General features: G+C 36.1%; 1 protein-coding gene across 1 annotated transcript in view; it reads right to left on the minus strand.

Moving 5' to 3' along the window:
- The window catches only part of LOC145678772 (heat shock cognate 71 kDa protein-like), a 46,033-nt gene extending 26,003 nt beyond the window's left edge, over positions 1 to 20,030 (minus strand). The window contains 2 exon segments of the mRNA XM_081749270.1: positions 13,405 to 13,763; positions 19,824 to 20,030. Coding sequence (XP_081605396.1) covers positions 13,405 to 13,763; positions 19,824 to 20,028 — 564 coding nt within the window. The 5' untranslated portion in view covers positions 20,029 to 20,030.
- Positions 20,031 to 22,817: the final 2,787 nt, after the last annotated feature.

Here is a 22,817-nt window from a genome sequence, read left to right on the forward strand (position 1 = left end):
GTGGCAGGAGTCATCTCCCAAGAGTTGTAACACTTATTTTGCAACACCCGATATATTTACCTATGCACGCCAATAGTGCTTTGGTCATTTGGAAAGATCCCATCATCAGGGTGGTCTGGGAACTCGTTTGAAGTTATTTGGATATCTGCAGCGATGTGGTAAACTCCCTCGTCGCAAACTATAGGTAAAGCGGGTTGATGAAGATGATTGAGAAGGTATTGGAAGTTTTTCATTGCAGAATAGACACTGTCGTATGTTGTAATAGGGTATGGCAATATAGGTAAGAACCCAACTTGCTGAAGAGGGACTTCAGATTTCGATATCACTGCCTTGACAGTCCCCCAGGTTACGTTAACGTCTCTATCACTAAGTGAATGCAAAGCTTTCATCATTCTGATCACAGATTTCCTTAATGTCACTTCACTTACATCCGCATCAAATAAATCTTCAAACGTTTTTAAATTTTGATATACCATCAAAGGCAGCGATTGCTTGCGATAATGCTTTGGGCTTTGACATGAGAGTTGAGATGTCACACGTTTGGAGAAATTTTTCTCAACAATATCCAGTGAATAGACTTTTTTGTTGCCTCTTTATGTTTCTCTTGAAATACTACCAGAACAGTGTTATGACTTCCTTGCAAACCTGAAAGTGTAGCTTCTTCGTGGTCAAAGTTATCCATCATACCTATTCTAAATGCATTACTAACAAAGTGAATTGAAAATGAAATACCGTCAGAACAAGACTTGACAGTGTATTGGGCTAATTTGGCAAATCACACTTTTTGTAAGATCAAAATCACTACTAGTTCCTTGTGTTAATTTCACTCCACGTAAAGAACTTTCCACACTTGATGCCATAACTACTTCACCAGAATAACTTCAAATCGTTTCAGAAAATTACACTCTGTAAAGAAAAAATAGCGACACTTGCTCTAATATGGTTTTCTCAACATACTTTAATCAATATGAATTTTTACATGAATTCCTGACAATATTACAATGCAGATTCCTAATGAGTAGTTCATTCTTAATACTTGCGTCAGAATTTCAGGCTTTTGACATGAATTTAGTGAATTTATATGCATATATAAGTATTTATGTGTGTTTTGAGCAAAATCGTTTGTGGGAAGAGTAATTCATAGAACTGAAAAAGATCAACAACAATAGCAGAAAACAAGAAATGGAATTTCTTTAGGGTAAGACATATTGTGTGCAAACATCGAGAAGTACGATACACCAAACTAGTATTTTGTATGTGCACCATGGGCTTCCCGCATTGGTAACAAAGCTATTGCAAAATGCAACCTCGATATCACGGAATAACACCCGCATTATCTGTTCTTTGAATTCCATTCTATTTGAGATAGTTGTCTATTGAAATTTCTACTCATATTGATCCACAAATTTTCAACTGGATTCATGTCGGGTGAGTTTGTAGGCCACACGAGTCTCTAAATAGTCATATTCTTGAACCACGTATTAACAATTTTGGCTCGGTGACATGAAGCATTATCGTCCTGGGAAAGGAAGTAGTCCATATTTTCTTCAGAAAAGTCATGTTTAGCTGTTGTAAGAACTTTACGTACCAGAATTTGAAGATATTTTCGTGCATCAAACGATCCTTCACATATATCCGTCGTTCTGACGTCTTTAACGGTGAACAATGCCCATATTATCACTCAGTAACTGAATATTTGAATCTCTTAAACAAAATCCTTGTCAAGTTCCTTGCTTGTTCGTATCCACAACTTCACACCATTATCGTTTCCCACTATTCTAAACTTCTTTTCAATGAAGAAAACGACATGCTTTCAGTTGTCATAAGTCCAAGTTGCATATCGACTCACAAAACTACATGTTGAAGTCCTCTGTGTTTTGTCAGTTTCGACTTTCTACGCGGTTTTTCTTTATAATATCCTCTTCATACAGTCAAGACAATACAGTTGTACAAGTAACTGCAGTTCCAAGATCATGTCAAACTACAAAAGCGATTTTTGGGGAAATCACTCATTAAATCTGCGGTGCAATTGATTTTATTTAGCAGTCTGCTCTGGGTGATGCTTTGTTTTTTCTTTCACACTGTTGACGAAGGGACGATTTGTTATGCTGTTTCCACTTCTGAATTACTCTTCCTGCCGTAGAATGAAGGATTTTCAGAATTCCATCTATTCCTTTAGAGATTTGCCACAACTCACATTTCTTACCCATCTTATTTGTTTACAGTCCACATGTAGCAACAATATCACATACAAACAACACTGCACCACTTGACACACTGTCCAAACAATGAGAAAGCAAAGAACAATCATAAAATGCTATTTACCTCAGCCTACACATCACAAATGCAATGCAGAATTCTTACTACAATAATTTACGAGACGCACTCAGTGCCATCTATCGAAAATACTACTGATACACAAACAATTGACAAGCGATGTCCTACACCACAGGTGTCACAGATAACGCAAATGAATTATCCCCCTCTTCATTTCCTTCTATTCCTCTTCTAATGGGCTGCAACTATGGTTTTCTGTGTAAGTTAGTTTGACAATTGAGGTGTCGCTATTTTTTCTTTACAGAGTGTATTACATCAGTAATCTGCAAGAATAAACATAGTCCATTGTTACTAGACTAGACATGAATACATTCAAAATTATTCTTGCAGCGAAGGTAACATCACCACCTGAAATGCATAAACATTTTTTTTTAAAGTGGGGATAGCAGGCAGTAAAGCATACTAAATCAGTACGTTTGTCTCCACCCTTTCAGCAGCTACTGTAGAGAAAACCTGGAAAAATTCACATACGCCAAAATTTCTATTTTAGAGGTAAAATTCGAGACATTTTACATTGAAACTCCTTATTAGTTCACAAAATGAAAACAAAGTTATCCACAGTTAGCAAAAGGCTTACAAATAAAGCCACTTAATACCAAGAAATATTCTTCTACATCACGTACTCTTTGGAGCAGGAATATCACACAGAACATTAGCAGTGCTGTTTATTCTAAGAATCGTACTATGTGTTAATAATTTTCTACTTCTATATGAATTGCAACGTGTGTAGTGAAGCAAACACGAAACCACGGAATTTCACATTCTGAAAAATTTCGCGCATCTGACTATATTATATTTTTGTAGAGATAACTATTGGAAGATTTTTGTCAAAAATTGAGTCCCTGTATAGAGGATTGTTGTAAGTCTTGGCCGAGAAATCGTTGTTACACAAGAGATCACCGTTCGGAAATTATGGAAAGAAAATAAAAACAGACTTTTAAAAAATTAGTCGAAATTGGACTTTGCCCCCTCTTCTCCCTCTACTTGTACGGCTACGAAAAAAAATTATATCTAGGTTTATTTCGTGGACTATTTAGAAAGAAAACAATCCTCATTCATTGTTCTGCTACAATCACAATGACAGCTACACTCATTTTAAGAAACGTCGGCAGCAACGCAAAAGGGGCACCGCCACTCTAGGATTACGCCCCTGTAGAAAAAAACTGCCCATAAGTCAAAAAGTCTACCCTCGTGATTTACACTTGCTTAGACATGTACTAACAGGATTTGAAGAGAACAGCCGTCAGACATGACTTTCCTACGGCTCTTATGGACAGGGACTAGACTATAAATGGCACATGCCTAGCACACCTTGTGCTGTCAGGGAACATTATAAGTAGCCGAAAGACTACAAAAAAACGTCTTTTAAAAACATTCTAGTACCATCAAACAAACTACGGTAATTTTAAAATATTTTGCAATTTAGCTACGTTATTTGCACTGTATTTAGAATAATATTTAGCAATTCATTTAAGTTGGGAACACTGCTTAAAATAATGGAACTGCGACTTGTAATTAAAACCACCAAAAACTGTTGTTGTAATGTTATAGAAGCAAACGAAAGCAACAATCATTACAAAAAAATAACAAAAATACGTTATTTTAAGCAGTATAACAATCACTAGTATCACTACCCATGTGTTTGGTATTTCTAAAACATTTTGAAATAACAATTATTGTAAATGATATTATGATCACTTAAGTCTTTTGGAAGCATCTACATGATGAGACGTGATATGTCAGCACGTTTTCGAAGCAAAGTCTTTAGAAAAAGTTAAATCTTCCATTTCTTGTAACTTTGTTCCTTCATTCTTTCGAAATGCATTATACCCTTTTCATAGTATTTGACGCTAAGATACAATTGATGCACATTGCCCCGTCCATGCCATTTGAGTTGCTAGAGATCTTCATAATGTTGATGTTAGTGATACTGTATTATCCTTTGTTACACTGTGATACTGTGGTTTTGACTGCAGGGAAGCAAACTGGACCCCACCTGATTTTTTTTATATATTTTGTAAACTAAACCACGAGGAACACAAACGTGAAGGAATTTTGACATTTGGAATTTTGGAAGTCGAGATATTCGAACATAAGTTGACCACGGAACTAAACTGGACTCCAACTCATTCATATATATATTGTAAATTAGGACACGAGGAACACGAATCTGAAGGAATTTTGACATTCCGAATTTCGGAACTGGAGATATTCCAACATAAAGCGAGCACGGAAGCATACTGGACCTGACCTTATTTTTACATATTTTGTAAACTAGCCCGCGAGGAACAATTATCTGAAGGAATTTTGACATTCCAAATTTCAGAAGTCGAGATTTTAAAACATAAAGTTTAATATAAACCTATGTATCTATATGAAAAAACACAATATTCTCTATATGAAACACATTATGCCCTGTGGGATATATAAAGGTAACCAAGAAAGTTGGTGGAGGTTTGTGTTCAATTGGCCCTTACACCGTGAGTTGAATGCGAATTGAGATAAGGCGAAGGTCAGTTGTTGCTGTGGGCATATCAACATACTACCCAGTTGTGGCACTTCAGTTACACCGCGAACTTCCGTAAGGACAGAGTGAACATTGAACCCCCACAGAGCGTCATAAGGGCGTGTATACTGTACGAGTTCAAACTGGGGTCAATCGCTGTTGCAGCGATACGGAAAATATGCCAGGCCTTTGGTTAAGGTGTCGTCGCTACGCGGACAGTGCAACGGTGGTTTAACTGGTTTAAGGACGGTGACAAAACACTCGAAGACGCACCAGGTGCCGGAAGACCAACACATGTAGAATATGAAGATCTTCAGGCAACAATTGAGGCGAACAGTGGCTAGACATGTGGGAAACTAGAACTACAATAAAGTGTGAGTGGAGAAAACATTTGGCAGCTCCTCCATAAAGTTGGGAAGCACTACAAGTTTGGTCGATGGGTCTCACATGATTTGAGTCCGGGCCAGAAGGCAACGCGAGCATACACTTGTGTTTCTTTGCTGTCTCCTCAGGGCAGGGAGCCATTTTTGGACAGAGTGTTGATATGTGATGAGAAGGTGATCTTGTACGAAGCTCGACGGCGCCGTCATCATTGGTTAATATCCCATGAACCGGTTCCAAAACAGCCGAAACCAGTACCACACCAGAAGAAGGTCCTCCTGTGTGTTTGGTGGAATTCCTTCAGATTCGTGTTCCTCGTGTCCTAATTTACAAAATATATATAAATCAGTTTACTTCCGTGGTCAATTTATGTTGGAATATCTCGACTTCCGAAATTTCAAATGTCAAAATTCCTTCACGTTTGTGTTCCTCGTGGTCTAGTTTACATGTTCGTAGCATCATGCATCGGGAACTGCTAACAGATGGTCAGGGAATCAATACAATTGTGTCCTGTCAGCAGTTGAGCCGTGTTCAAGAAAAACTGAAAACTCTGGAGCCAGCACTTCTGAATCGCATAGGGGTCCTCCTGTTACAGGACAACGCAAAGCCCTACGTGGCTAGAATAACCCGGACCACCATCCTACGCCTTTAATGGGGAACACTATTGCACTATCTAACACACAACCGGTGTAAGCGTTAATGAACCACATAATTATTCCCCCAAAATATGTTAAATCGTCCATATGCGTAATGTGTTTACATTTGCTGAGTCTAAAAAAACACTTTAAACAAAGTAAAAAAATATATACTCCAGTGGCGTGGGGGCACGAACCACCAACCTTTCAATTACTAGCCGCGTGCTCTTTCGATTTGGCCACGGAGGCGATAAATAAAACGTCGCTTGCAGAGGGATAAATTGTTGAGGTCTTTTGAATTTGGCTAATCAGAGTGCTCCTTTAAGCCGCATATATTCGACAATAACCGTTCGGCATAAGATAAAATCTGCTCGCCATGTATGCCTAATTTTATAACAAAATGACGACTGTCTACTTTATTTTATAGTTCTTCCATATTCATTTTCAAATGATCGGCGCCAGTTGCCATATAATAAAGTTGATGCGTTTCTTGCTTCTAGTACACAATCGCTTAGAAAAAGAAGCAATAAATGCATCAAATGTGGGAGATGAATTTAGAACACCTAAATGGCACATATCTAGCACATCTTGTGCTGTTACGGTTTCTTCAGAAACATTATGTAAAACAATTGAAAACACATCGCGCGGTTTGCATTTTGAAATTTTGCGTATACCTGGATTTGTTTAAGTATTTCTTTCTACTGTGTTATCTGTAGCTTCAATTCATAAGCCTTTATAATTAGATGCCCAACATATTTTTCAATCACGCAGAAAACAACACCGAAGATTCTACACTTGTGTTAATTTAACACATAGGCTGTGTGTCATTTCAACTACCGGCATTTAACACACAACTCCAAATGGAGAGTGAGTTGTTCTAACCACTTGTTTGTGTTATATTTTAGCACAACCGTATTAACACATAGGCATGTCGTTGAAATAACACAATGATCTTTTACAGTGTACAATGTAGATCATCTGTGATAATGAGATATTTCCATTACTGACTCATAAATGAAACATAATTTAACATAGTGATAGCCTTTCTTTTAGGGACACATGTCATTTCTGACAGGGGAGGCGCGTTCAAAGTTTGGTCGTTGAGGGGCGCCTCAACTGCAAAAAGTTCGAAAACCCCTCATATATATATATATATATATATATATATATATATATATATATATATATATATATATATATATATAGAGAGAGAGAGAGAGAGAGAGAAGGCTATATAAATCAGCAGTGGATTTTATTTCGGCAGAGGTTTGAGGAACGGGTACAAAACATTTGAAGAATATGAAAATATGAAGAATATCACCTGAGTCTCTTTACAGAAAACGCGCGGATAAAACACCCCCTAGAGTAAACTACCCCTTGCTAATGTGTTCAGGACAAGTGAGTTATACAACATTCTCAGGTTATTAACGGAATTTTCATTTATTAAATATTTTTTTAAAAAATCGCTTGAGTCGTTTTCGAGAAATCTTTCTTAAAGAACTTGCCCCTCAGAGTAAACTACTCATTCTGAAATTTTGGCAGAGAAATGACTTATACCACAATATATTAGAGTTGTAAGTGGAATACTGACATATGAAATTTAAGCAAAATCGTGAGAGCCGTTTTCGACAAAATTGAAATTTTCAATTGTTTCCCTTAAATACCCTACCCTTAATTTTGAGGGTAGGAAGAAAATTCGGAAAACGCCTCTAAAGAATCTTATAAAAACGATAAGTTTAATATTTAATGCGGATACGTTGCATGGAAAACATTTACACCGGAACAAATGGAAACGTGTAAATTCGTTGAAATCTCGAATTCGATTATTTTCACGATCACCATAACTTCTTCTCCTACCGTCGCTCGTGGAAGTGTAAGTGGATACCTACTACTTCCCATTGCAATAGAACGACATGGTACGAGATGGAATCGGTCCATATGGTACGAATTCCACATCAAGAACTTGTTTCTCCCTATCTCTTACTCTATTATTACACTGGTGATCAGTGTTAAACGGGGATTCCACTATTTCCCGTTTGAATAGAGGAATAAATATCGAGACGAAACTTAATATTGGGAACTGAATCCACATCAAAAAGCTGCTTCTTGCCAGTTTTTATAGATTTCGCTCTATGGAAAACAATATTGAAAGCAGAAGATTAAATCTACCTATATGGTACTGAACCCATATCAAAAGATGCTTCTTCCTGTCTTTTACTGTATTATCACTCTGATGATCAGTATGAAACGCGAAATCGTACATTTTCACTATTTCCCGTTTGAATAGAGGAATAAATATCGAGACGAAACTTAATATTGGGAACTGAATCCACATCAAGAAGCTGCTTCTTGCCAGTTTTTATCCTTTTCGCACTATGGAAAACACTATTGAAACCAGAAGATTAAACCAACCTATACGGTACTGAATGTATATGAAGAAACAGCTTCTCGCTAGCATTTCCCGTTTTTTCACTATAACAATCAGCGTTGAAACCGGAAATAGCAGCTTCCGGTTTCAGGAAATCGCTAAAAGGTAAAGATGAAACGTATTTTTGGTATACTGAATCCACATCAAGTGGAGAGTAACATTGAAACCGGAAGTGGTCACCTCTGATTTGCAGTAGAAAAGTAAAGTAAGAGGTGGAATCAATCGATGCGGTATTGAATCTATATCGAAAACCTCAATTACCGTATTTTAACTATGATGATCAGTGTTGAAAACAAAAATTGCAGATTTCCACGATTTTCTGTTCGAACAGATGGATAAAGATCGATACGAAACTAATTCTTCAACCCTGAATCCATGTCAAAAGCCGTTTCTTACCATTTCTACTCTATGGAGATGAATATTAAAACTGGAAGTTGTACTTAATTTCTACCACTTCCGATGTTAGTGGAGAGATCAGAGTGGAGGCAGAATCGATTCTTAATGCGGTGAATCTATTGCAGAAGCACTTTTCGCTGACTCTCACAGTTTTGGTCTCTCGCGATCAATGTTAAACTGTAAACGGTCAACCGTTACAACTTCTAATTTGAATAGAGACTTGAGAGAGAATATGGAACCCATTCACGGGACACTGAAACGATTACAAGAAAACAGCTTTACAGTATTTTTTGTTAGGATACCATCGGCAGACAGATGAATATACCCGCTTCAATACTATTGTACAGCATAGGTTGGAAGTCTAAAAAAAAAAAAAAAATCCTGGAAATTTCTAAATTAGCAGATTTTGTCCTTGTGGCCCCCAAACTTCATGACGGATATCTTAATGGGGACGTCAATTCCCAGGCTATTTGTCCTTGTTACTAAGATAGACATCTATGTAACTTATTGTCGTGCACTTTTTGTTGTAATCACAATTCTACGAGTATTATTTACTAAAGACCTAGATCTCTTTTCTTACTTTGCCCGAATCTGAATGGTGTTAGTTGTGCAGCCTATGGAACACGAATTTCAATGAAGAATATAGGAACAAGTACGTCTACTTGGTATTTCTTATTTGCGGCTATGGTAGATTGCTGACTTCTAGATTTTCTACTAGGATCATCTCGTGTTGCCATCAAATACTGCAAAGCGCGGGTAGGTATAGTCATTTCATACATGTACTCATCGATTCCATTCCCTCAAATGCTTGGGTTCAATCTCTCCTAATTTATCCAATCGTCCTAAACACATACAAGAAGATATTGAGTACAATCCGAAGTTGGTTGTAACAAAATCAAAATCTTAATTTCTAGACCGAATTTTTATTGCATTTCAGAACATTTTGTTGTTCAAAATTAGTGTTGTAAAATTTCCGAAAATTATAACCTGTTGGTAAAAAAATCAAAAACAAACATCTTTTCCGGTTTCTTTCCGGAAAAACTGGTAAAATTGGAAAATTAAAAATCTTTGTGTTAGGTTAATTTTACTAGTAGTGAAAGCGTTTTTTTTTTTTTTTTTTTTTTTTGAACGCGTGAAAAATATAAGTTCAGAAATTTCAATAATGCGAATATTAAAATAAAAAGCAGTAAACAATAAGACTGCTGCAATTATTCTTGAAAATTAATAGTCTGCATTCATTTCCTTTACGTGATTTTTAGTTATTTATTTGTGGATGTTAAACCCGTCAACGCCCAGTGTCTACTTTAAAGGCGTCTTCATCCTTGTATATACAATAAGTCGACTTCGAAACTTTTTTGTGTGGTGATGCAACATACATAGGTAAGTAGCTGGTGCTACTGGGGTTCACTAGCACCCTCTGGTGGATGGTTGGTGAGTAAGAAGACGCCTTGAAAGTATGTTCACGGAATTACAAACGTTAAGTTACGTATAATATAAGCCTACCATTATGAAACTATTCTCTTACAACAAATACACCTCTTGAATGAAACTGAGTTCTCAATATGCTCTTTGATCTGGTGAAATTTTGTTAATTTTAACCAAATTACTTCTTACAAGAAACAGCAGTAGGCAAATTTCGCTAATACTTATGCAATAAAACATATAACTACTATTATTTAATATTCTACCATAGACTTTTATATAAACTTTATGTACAAAATCCTGTATGTAAACAAATACCTGTTTTAAGTGTGACAAATTATAAATAAATCTATATATATAAAAGAGAACGTACAAAATTTTGTCCGCTCATCACGCTAATACGGCTGAACCAATTTCTTTCATTTTTGGGGGGTTATTAGGATTTGGACCCTAGATGGTTTTTATCATATCACTTTAATTTTTAATTACCAGTGTCTTGAGATAATTGACCATTCAAGTGTCCATAACGTACAAATCCTTTGTTATTAGTTCATCATAGGTAAAAATAAACGTATTTATATGCAACCCGCATGACCGTGTCACTCGGCGGGTTAACATAAATGACAGGCGATATACAGCGGAAAATAGCTTGAATCTTCTGTTTAAAATTTTTTAATTGATTTGCTTATTTTTACAGACACTTTTACAATATGCCAGCACCGGGATGACCGCAGCGAAGCGGGGCGGGTTAACATAAATGACAGGCGATATAATGTTAAGATTTACTGCAATCTTCTATGGTTTTTATCATATCACTTGAAAGCGAAAAAGTAAAAATTATCTAAGTAACAAAGTTTATTGCGTTCCGGGGTGACCGCAGCGAAGCGGGGTGAACGCTGCTAGTTATCTATATGTATCAAAATGAAGTGACAATTTTTCTAACTAAATAACTGGTGAACAATCCGACCGACCTCGATAAAATTTTCTACATAGATGAGATTCGGGATGTTTTTTTATCATTTCACTTTGAATATGCTACTTTTAGGGAAGGGGAGGGGGAATATATCGAAAATGACCAATATTAGTGTCGAATTCATATTTTCGAGGTCACTGAGATGAACAGTGACATTTCCGATGCCTTAAATCCAAATTCAGCACCGCAACTTGGGAGAGGGGTACATATATAAAGATGATAGAAAATGGCCGTTATTAGTGTCTAATCAATAGTTTTCGGTGTCGCTGAGATGAACAGGCAATGACGTTTATATCAAAATTCAGCCCCATTAGTACTCCTAAGGGGGGATGGTGACATGTAAAGATAATTAAATATGACCGATATTAGTGTCGAGTTCATAGTTTTGGGGGTCCATAAATTGATTGCTGATAGTTTTATTGCCTTTTATGAAGAAAATGAAACATATTCTTCCCATGCGAAGAACGGGTATTCTACTAGTCTGCAATAATAATGAAAGGAAGTTTCACATATTCAATCAACCCTTTAATATATTTCTCGCTGCTCAAAGTTACTCATTCGTGCGGTGTATGTGTGTATGTATAAATAAGATCATCTCTCTTTTTGAGTTATTCGAAAAGTATTCAAATAATAAAGAGGGGTTTTACCAGAAATCAGAAAACTAGAAAGTAAAATTTAAACCTATAGCTTTATGTATTTTTCCTATTAGCGAAATATATTGTACACATGCTGCAGACATGTTACAGTAAGTAAGATTAGATCCTTTCTATTTCAACTGTGTCCTCGGAAAAAAAAAGTGAAACATTCTTCAGCCTCGCTCCCGCCGACCTCCTACGGAGGAAACTTTTCCTTTGGTATGAGGAAAGAACCCTGTTCGCATTCAACTATTGAAGGATCTCGGACACAGCAACTTGTTTGTCGTCTTTCGACGGAGGTATGGAAAAAAACACATCGACAGCAGCACCAGCAGGGGCACACTTTGAAACAAAAAGGCTCTTGCATCAACCGAAGAAATAACTTTTAAATTATATTTTCCGGTTTTCGACAATATTTCCGAACAAATTACTTTTTCTAATGGGTTTTAAATTTTCGGAAATTTTACATAGCAATCGGCATATATTTCTACATTTATGTTTTTAACATATTAACTAAAATTACTCTGACCCCATTATTTTAAAACTTCTCTGTCCAGCGGGAATTTCATGAGATTGCTTATGATAAGTTTAATGCGTCTATATTAATTAAGCTAACTAGGATTATATTTTAGTTTCTCTTGTAGCCATATCTCCATTATATCAGGTGCTAACTTTAAAGTGTTTGGATGAGTGCTGCACATATATTTGTTGCCCAAAACTTCTATATTTTAATACAAGAAACATAAGTACTCAATTATCTTAACTCTAAACTAGTAAATATAAAATAGTTTTTATTTTAAAAGCATAATATAGTAAAATATTCGAAAATTTCATTTTTTCCCAAATTTTCCGTTTTTTCCAAGCTCGGGAAAAACCCGTAAAAAACTAGCTTTTTACCCAAAATTTCCGTTTTTTTTTTTCAGGCCTTAATAAAACTACTCAAAATGTTATTCAACTAAATGCTTTACAGTTAGCATCAATGTTACATAATTTAGGTTCCATTGATGCTATTTTCAATAAAAAACTACATCACCTAATCTCATTGGTGCAACTTGCGTTCTAAACCCAACTGTAGGTAACCCTGTATGTTCTAAACCTAGCTGTAGTGACTGCGAGGACTCGTGAAACTTAGGCTCTACACCAATCACGAAATCACTTTGCCTCACATGTCATACATCGGAAGAATTCGGTACGATTCGTGAAGCTGTTTTCCGAACGCTCCATTGAAATATTACAAATACACCAACAATGATGTCAAATTTTGTAGACACGGCGAACGAGAGACGAAAAGACAGCACTTACAGAACTATAACATGAACAGTAACAATTATGCGAATTAAATGGTAACTACAATATTAGGAAACATATAAAACAACGACAGAAACAATAACAACAAAAATAAACAAAACGAAATTTAGTGACAATCTGACATCTGCACCCACAAGAGATGTTGTCTATGTAGGCCGAGAGACAACACAGCAAAATTTCGTGGATGGGAATTGACACAGAAACGTATCCTCGCGTGTTATTAGGTAGTGAAATCTTTAGGTTTAGGTCAAGCTTCACGACGCCTTGCGATCACTATATATTTGTGCAACATTTGGATATGCTACCTTCCAGCAGTGTACTGTATGTTGATTTCACTTCGAGTTGTATACTTCTACTATTATTTGTTTATTTTTCTTTCTTACCTTTTTTTCTAATCCATAAGCAACAGCTGCTGCAATCGGTTTGCTAATAAGGCGAAGAACATTCAAACCAGCGATCTTTGCTGCATCTATAATTAATTGCCTTTGGTTATTGTTAAAATAAGCAGGGATACTGATTACAGCATCGGTGATACTTTCTCCTAAGTAATCCTCTGCCGTAGTTTTCATCTTTCCCAAAATCATTGACACTAGTTGCTCTAAACGGAGTGTTTTGGTTTGTCCCATGCATTGAACTTGTATTTTTGGTACTTGGCCGTCACTAACAACTGTAAATGGCCAATGTTTCATATCTGATTGGACAGAAGGGTCATTGAACCTTCGACCGATTAAGCGATTCACACCTATACGAAAGAAAAAAAGTGATTACAATATAGTATTGATCAGCTTCGTATTTCTTACATAAAATATTCAATTAAAAACATTTCCGACAAAAAGTATTTTCTAATTCTATACCAACGAAAGAAAAAGAAAAATATCTTTAAAATATGGTTTATTTTTAACACTATCGCAACTAATGAATAAAGTTTAATTTTCTAAAAAAACAAAAAAATCCATTAAGGTGACTGTGTGCAGTTTCGCCACCCACGATTATTTTGATAATCTGATAAACATGGGGTCATCTGGCCTATTATTTAGTCAACCAGTGCATACTACCTTCACTGAAGCACTTGACCAGGTCTTCTACTTTACGTTATGATTATATACAGTATCTCCCGGATACTACTCCCCACATTTCCTTGAAACTTGTTTTTCTTCTGATCTTTTCCCGCTTCGTTGAATAAGTGGGGATGCGACCCCGCAGTGCAGGGCCAAATTTTGGCGCAGCCCATGCAAGGAAGTGGTAAACGTGCTTCATCGCAGAATTGTAGTCAAAACGTAAAAAAACTGACGTAGTTATGGAACCTAGAACTGTGACATGTTGCTGTTGTATTGCATAGAAATATGGGTCCCAAATAACATGAACATACGTCGACGTTAGAGGTCTGCAGTCCCGTCCCGAGTCCCTGTGAGCCCGAAATAAGCCCGAATTACAGCAACTCAATAATTATCGCAAAATTACATTTTTATTTACAACAATTATAGGTTTAATTTTGCAACTCACTTGTGCAGCGCTATTTTCCACTAATAGATATTCTCCTTTTTGTAATTTTGTAATATTTTTGTAATATGTTGGGATTAAATTTCAACAACATTTGATTTCTCTTTCTACAAGTGAAAATGGAAATGCAATATTTTTATTTTTTTTTTTTTGGATAATTTTTGAAGGAAATGCTGCTGTATCAGAAAAAGAAGAATTAATAATACAAAAATAAAATATAAACTAACATTGTCTTGAAGAAGAAAAGGAAGACAGCTTGTTTTGAATGCTTTTACTCCTTTAATTCAGTGTAAGAAACGGTACTTTCACTCACAGATAAGCTAAGAATGTTTATTTCTGTTACTTTTAGTTTTTCTCTGCACGACACAGCTTTACTCTCAATTGCGTAATGATAATCAGAGTTAAGGTATCGGTGTCTCAAGTTACACATTTAGATGTAGTTTTAAAATTCTCCAGAAAGAATGATCCAATAAATATTGTATATTTACAAAGTTAGGTCTGGAAAATATGGTTGTATATTAAAAAATTTACGGCTTGTGCCCAACCAGAGCCTGAGGTGATCTATGCTTTGTAGGCCCGAGCCCGTGCTGACCTCTAGTCGACGTATAACATGCATATGACAATAGTAACAGATTTTGTTTGTGAAATTTTAGTATAATAAGAACATTTCAATCTCGATTAACATACTAAGGTCGTTCCGAAATTAATGCCTCCTTTTTGTGTGTTGACTTTCTATGTCCGTGCCAGATGCCGTTGGTGTAGTGTTAATGCTTGAACCTTCCTCTTTTATTTGCAGCTGGTTCCGTTGTTCTGCGGTAGTTGACGCCAGCATAGGAGTGTTCCAAGATGGAGCCTGATATGGACGTACGTATAAAACAACGATGTGTGACTGAATTCCTCACTGCTGAAGGAATTGCGCCGATCCGTCGATGCTTGGTAAAGGTTTATGGAGACGATGCAATGGACGTGAGCAATGTGAGGCGATGGGTACGGCATTTTCAAGATGGGAAAAGGGTGTTCATGACAAGCCACGGCCCGGTCGATCTTGCACAGCTGTTACCCCTCGCAGTGAAGAGCGTCTTGATCAACTCATCTGTGGCGATCGCCGGATAAAGACCAGCGAATGCGACTGTAATGCCTTGGAAAGCATGCTGAAACATCTTAGTTATCGCAAAGTCTGTCCGCGATGGGTGCCTCGAATGCTTACAGAAGACAACAAAACGCAGCGAATAGCAATGTGTCGGGACCTGCTGGACCAATAGGAAGCTAAACGTGACAATTTTCTGGATAGCATCATCACTGGAGATGAGACATGGTGTCATCACTACGAGCCTGAATCCAAAAGACAGTCCATGGTTAGCCTCACCTTGTTCCGATTTTTACAAGCGCGACATGCAGGCCTGGTTCATCGTTAGCAAAAGTGCATAACGAATGGTGGGACCTATGTGGAAAAATGACATTCTGTAGCTGAAATATTGCTCTGTTTAGCTGTGCTGTTCTTATTTATGTATCTACACTAGTTTCCATAAAAAATAGGAGGCATTACTTTCGGAACGACTCTGGTATTTTAGATGAAGGAAAAATACGTGTGATTTTATCTTAAAATTGCAACACAGTGTAAGCATAGATATAAGCAAGATACAATTTATATTTTTTTATTTATATTTATGTTATTATTTAGTTACTGTTTCAATTATATATTTTGTTCCTAATATAATTTGGCTTGTATTGTCGGTGAAACTTTGGAGTACAAAAGAGAATTATTTGAACCTTTTGTGAATTTAGGTTGAGCTTCCATTTCAGACACCATGTATCAGTTTGTCCAAATTTCGTTGAAGGAGAAGATTAATGCGATCAACAGAAGATCCCAACGCTAGGTAAGCGGTATCATCAGAAAATTGTAGTGTATATAGTGTAGGCTAAGGTTGAGGCATATCGGCTACATAAAGAATATTTATAATAGAGGTGACAGAAAAGATCCTTATGGCACATAAGCGTTGAGTTGAAAAGTGCCATGTTGATCTGTGTGGTGCTGATGGAAAAAATTGACAATTAATCTGACATAAGAATGAGGAAGCAGACGTTTTAATTTAGAAACTAAGCCCTGATGCCAAACACCATCAAACGTATCATCCAATATCAAGGGACATCAAAACATAAGGTAAACGCTCATTAAAATGGTTGACAAGAAGTGTAGAAAGTTTGAGTGATTGGTCAGCAGTGCAATAAGGTGGACGGAATCCAGCTTGAGTAGTTGACAGTCTCGTAGATAGTGATGTAGCCGTTTTACTATAAGACGTTCTCGTGTCTTACTAAACCCGTTAGTAAGGCCAGTAGATCTGTAAGATGACACAACAGTTGGATCGTTGCGAGGTTTTAGAAAGAAAAAACAATTTTAGCAAGCTTCCATTGAGTTGGAAAATAGCCTGTAGATAAAATAATAGTGCTCAAAGAAGCAAGTAAAACTAGAAACACTACAGGCGACTTAAGAAATTGACGATATGCAATATAGAGTCCGCTCCCAGAGCTGTGTGGTGGAGGTGTTGAAGGGCAGCTGTAATATCGTCGGATGATATAGGAGCGGTAACCTAATTGGTGGGAACAAAGTGGAAGATAAAGTTAGGTTGAAATGATAGGTGCATAAGAGAACCTTCCTTTGAGATACGGGTGTCTGTAAAACAAGTAAACAACGGGGTGGTGTATGTGAAGACTCCTTCGAGGTAGTTGGCGAAAGTACCTAGGTAGTGGCTTTTTCTTGTATTCGTCGTTGGTATTTAACCCGCCCTTACGATGAGATATCGTGCACCATGTTTCTGAAAACTGAGGCGCTAAAAGTTATTCCAAAATTTAGTTGAGTTTGACGTTCGTTCCAAAGCATAATATAAATATATAGTAACTGACACTGAAAATTAGTATTATATTTTTGTTCTTTTTTGCTATGTGGGAAGCTTTTCGCGGTATATTTAATATTTATACCAAGTAACGAACAACGCATTATAATTATTGTAATATTTCACGAAAATAGTTTCCTGAGTGTATGATTTTTCTGGGAACATTTACTTGAGTAGAAGTGCTGCCATTTATTGTTTGCATGTTCATTATGTTCCTCTTCGTCACCGACTATATTTCGTTCCTCGTAACAACGTAACCACTTATTAATACTTTGTATCAAACTCTATTATCTTTCATCACAGTCATGTCCGTTTAAAAAGAAAGATCTGTAAAAATAGTTGTTTAGCAACTGAGTACAGAACAATAATGGTATGTTCCTAAAGTGATTCTCATCACGTCAAGTGATTGATTTAACGACTACCATTTTAACACTTTACTTCAAAGTATAAGTTGAAATAAATCCAATTTAAACTACTCGCTGAGCAAAACAATGCCTACGTTTATTGTAAGAATTATTAAAGTGTAACAGTTTCGGCAACTATCCAGTTTGGCTTCATCAGACTATACTTGTCGAAACTGTCACACTTTAATAATTTTACAATAAAGGTATTATTTTGTTCAGTGAGTTTAAATCGGATTAAAGTCACAATGGAAAATATTAAAGTTGAAGTAGCACCAGGCATATGTGAAAATTTAACACAGCTCGGATGACACAGAGGAATTTTTACTTTGCACAAACCACATAACTCTCGTCCCCTTCGAAAGAAAATTTATGATATACAATCATACTAGTATACTTATATTAGAGTGGTAATAATTAGAATTTCCTTAGTTTCATATGGATATTATTAGAATATTAATATACTATATATTAATACAACTATATAAGGTATTTGACTTTTATAATGTTTATATTATTAAATGGCATAATATACTATTGTATACTGTAAACGTGTTGAAATTTTTAACTTTAGTGTTGTTATATGCAATTCCCTTAAATTTATTTATTAATTTTTGGGACTAATGTTCAATCTAAGAAGATTGCGAGGACAGACATCGGGAACCAACATTTGAGAAAAGTTGATAAAAATCAATTTGCTCTCTTTGTTCATCGAATAGAGATCTCCAGGCCCAGTTTCTTTTGTATCGATTGCTCTGCATGTTTTATAACATTGGCAAAACTTGATCGACCTCTTTCTTTCTTTTTCTTCTTCTTTTTTTTCTAAATCATGTAAACTCAGGGTCGGATTCAGGATCTTCTAACGGGATGTGACCAATAACTTCCAAAATAACCAATCACATTGATTCTCTTCAAAATAACATAATATTCATGTAATAATTCTCTTCATGTAATAATATTCTTTACTCCCTAACAACACTGATACATAAAACGAAGGGAAGTATTTCAAAGAGGGTCGCAAGTATTATGCAGAAAAAAATGTTCTCTCCTCCTGGCTTCTTTTTTTCCTACTTGACAAATGTTATATTCTTTTGTTTTGTGAATCCTTTTCCTTCAACCTTCAGAAAATCGACTTAAGCTATTGCTTTAGCAAAGCTCTGCTTTCCTTTAAGCCTCAAATGGAAAAATGATGAGAATACAGTTTTAGAAGGTGTTACTAATTTTAGTGCTGCCTTCTCATTGTAGATAGTTTATATTTACAAACAAGAGGGTGCATGTGCACCCCCCTAAATCCGCCCCTGTATAAACCTAATATGATAATATTACTATTATATAATGTCTTATCCCATGTCCACAAAAGCATTCGTATTACCCATTAAAATTACACATGCATTCTTTTTCTCTGTGTTTATGATTATTTTTTAAACGAAAATTGTCTAAGCTCCCTATATAATTAAGTAAATTCTTTGCTCCAATACGTAGGAGGTGAAATCGATCAAAGTTTAAAGATTATGAAATATTTACATTAATGTAATTAATAATAATTACATTAGAATTAGTAAGTAGATATGAAGAATATATTAACGTTATATTTTTGTTTGTAGTACTAAACATGGATGTTGCATTGATAGCCACACGCAAGTTCATATGTTCTAAAGATGATAAGGATCAAGTATTTTTCTAAAGAAGATAGGAGATAGAACAAAATTATGAGATCAGGGAGACAACATAACCTTTAAAACATATCCACTTTCATTTAGCTATATAATGCAAGATATACTATTACCTCACAAATACATAACATTTCTTAGTTATTCTTTAGGTAAGCATTTTCAGCTTGATCTATTTAATTTCGTACCCAAGATGTTTTGGGGGCATACGTCGCCCGGTCCTCCGCCAGAGACACTTGTAATATACGTAAACACTAAAAAGAAATGCAACTTGCAAATTGAAACAATTTATGTGTTGCCTACCTGAAGGATGTTGCGAAAAGGAAGTCAAAGTTCTTACCGAATATCGTGTTTTCTGGATTGATTACTGCTTGCAATTTCGCTGCTTCTCCCACCAAACGTCCTGAATCCGTAAACGCCACAAAATTTGGTGTCGATTTATTTCCCTGATCATTGGGAATTATTTCAACTTTTCCATAACTGTATACTGCAACACTGCAGGAAGTAGTTCCAAAATCAATGCCTATAGCTGATCCTGGAGGCATGGCGACTCTGCAAAACAAAGTTGCATGAGTGTAATCCGTAGTAAATTATAACTATTCTATATGCAGAATATAAAGAAAAAGGAGAAAACATACACTTTATTTTAGAAGTAATGGGCGGGATGGAAACTACATTATTACCATTAGGTACACAAACGGGATTCCGTCTTTAATATCTTGAGCAGTATATGTATTACGCAGGACGAAACGTTTACCGTATTTATTAGGACATATATAAACACCTGAAATGTGAGCTTAAGATCCACCCCCTGATTAAATTCTGCGTACCCTACTAGAACGGTATCCTCCCATCTCGTCTAACGACTTATCAGCCACTGATCAGCCACTTATCAGCCACTCAATAGGTCTTTCAGATTTCCAAATTAAAACTCCTGGACTCGCTATAGAAATTTAGCGGGACATCCTATAGAAATTTACAATATATACACTGGAGACCCAGTAATCCGAAAAGGTCCGGGAGATTTTTTTGTGGCGAATATACGCACTTTTAGGAAATGTATAACTAAAAGGATGAAAATGAATGCAAACAAAGTAAACTTCCGTTAAATACAGTTTTTTTTCTTTAATACCTGTATTTTGGCCTTAAGCCACATTACAACAATTAGGCTTACACAAAATTCGAAATAGAATACAGTGTGTGTACTGTACAATACTGAAACTTATAGGTTTGCTTATCTTCAGGAGTAAGGATTGTATGTTTCGCTTACTCGCCATAACAATCGGCTCTCGCACTGTAATACACAAACGCTCAAAACAGAGGAAACAATGTTTGCACTGAGACAACAGCTGACAAACTGCCGACAGCTGCAGAGACACAAACATAATAATAGCCCTAACGGAAATATTTGTAACTACTGTACGTACTGTACATGGAAAAATAAAGCCATCAAGTTTCTCCAACATTGTAAACATTTTTCCAGTACAGTGCAGTTAGAAAACATGTTTTGAAATACTATACGCTATGTATTATAACACAATATACCCGTTTACCTGCTTCAAACCGCAATTAAACTGTTATTCCGGCTAATCCGAACAACCACGTAATCTAAACAGGGTTCGATCCCAATTAGTTCGGATTAGCGGAACTCTACTGTGTTCATAATTGTGCCCCCTTTTATTTTTGTGAAATAACAGAATTAATTAAATGATAGCTCTACATTCACTAAAGTAAGTGACAAAGAGTAGATTTCCCCTTTTAGTTAACAATCCATGATTAATAAAAGAGGGATTGTCTAGATATCGTACAAAAATACAATTACTTATATTTTAGAGAAAAACAGGACATTTGGAGCTTTGTACATTTTTGTAGAGGCATGTGACGTAAATTCGGAACTTTCCCGGGTATATCGAAATTTCTAAAAAATATGCTACATTGACTTGATCCCTAGACTTCCGTTGCAAGCGCTGCTATCGGCTGAAGAATTCCACTCGCTTGTCTCGCATAGCAACAGCTGAACCCTTATTGGCTCAATGCGTGGGTGTGTGAGATAGTGAGCTTTAGTTCGCATTTTTGCCACGGCTCAAGACATTTTGGCAGCACAAGAAGAAGCTCACAACTTACAGGGACATCAGTCCAGTGATACGAACTCAAAAGAAATTTCCCACGTCGAGGGAAAATCAGTCCACAATTTTGCTTATATGGGGAAAAGGGAAAATACCTTTAAAAAGTTGAAAAACGTGGGAATTTCCAACGTTCTGGAAGAAAATCTATATTTCAGTTCCAAACAGGGTTGATTTTTTTTTTAAAAAAAAAAAAAAGAGAGAGAGAACAAAACATGTATTTAAAACATAAAAAAGGTGTTCAAAATGTTTTAAACATGTTTTAAAACATACAAAAACACGTTTTAAACATTTTGAACAGTTTAAAACATGATTTTAAACATATATTTCAAAATCGAGTAATAACTTACTTATTAAGATAGTTTCTCTTTACTTGCAGCCGGTATTACAGATTATCCTATATATACCATTTAGTGCAACCTTACAACGATATTGTATATCTGATATCTGTGTATTACTTCCATTTCTAGAGGGGCGCGGTGGCTCAGTGGTAGAGCGTTCACCTCTGGTGTTTGGGGTCCCGGGTTCGATCCCAGCCCCCGCCAGGTGAACTTCGTGGTGGACAAACACTGTGCTCGTGGGTTTTCTCGGGGTACTCCCGTTTCCTCCCACTTTCTTCATTAAACCATTTCACTCATCTCTCATTATCACCGTCTCCTTTAGCCTAACCGGCATAACCGTGGGACGTAAAACTTACAGATTTCATTTTTTTTTATTTCTAATTGTAGCTATTTTGGGCAACATTCCTTAAAAGTGCACAATCTGTTGTGAAGAAAAAGAAGAAGAAAATGTAGAAGATATGTTGTTATAGATAGATAATGATGTAATGGCTAAGGATATTATAAATAGAGAATCTGCCCATATGTATCTTAATCCTATTAAATCGATGAAGCCAAAAAACAACCGAGCATCGGCACGTCTCATTAACTACTCTCGTTTCTGCCATCGTCTGATTGGTTACTTTCGTTTCCGCCATGATTGTTGGCTCAAAACTTTGCGATCCTATTGGGCAGAGTGGGCAGAATAGGGGTGGTGAAACTGTGACGTATGGCTTCAAGATTTTGTTGTAAGGGCAGATCCTCTATTTTATAAGATCCTTGGTAATGGCTGTTACTGTAACAAGATATAGTTATATGTTTCGTGTAGCTATGACAACAGACGGATTTGAAAATAGAAGTAAATTGTGCTGTGTATAATTTTAATGTGCAATA

The sequence above is a fragment of the Thermobia domestica genome, chromosome 2, assembly GCF_964235325.1.
Source record: "Thermobia domestica chromosome 2, izTheDome1.hap1.1, whole genome shotgun sequence".
Classification (NCBI taxonomy): Eukaryota; Metazoa; Arthropoda; class Insecta; order Zygentoma; family Lepismatidae; genus Thermobia; species Thermobia domestica.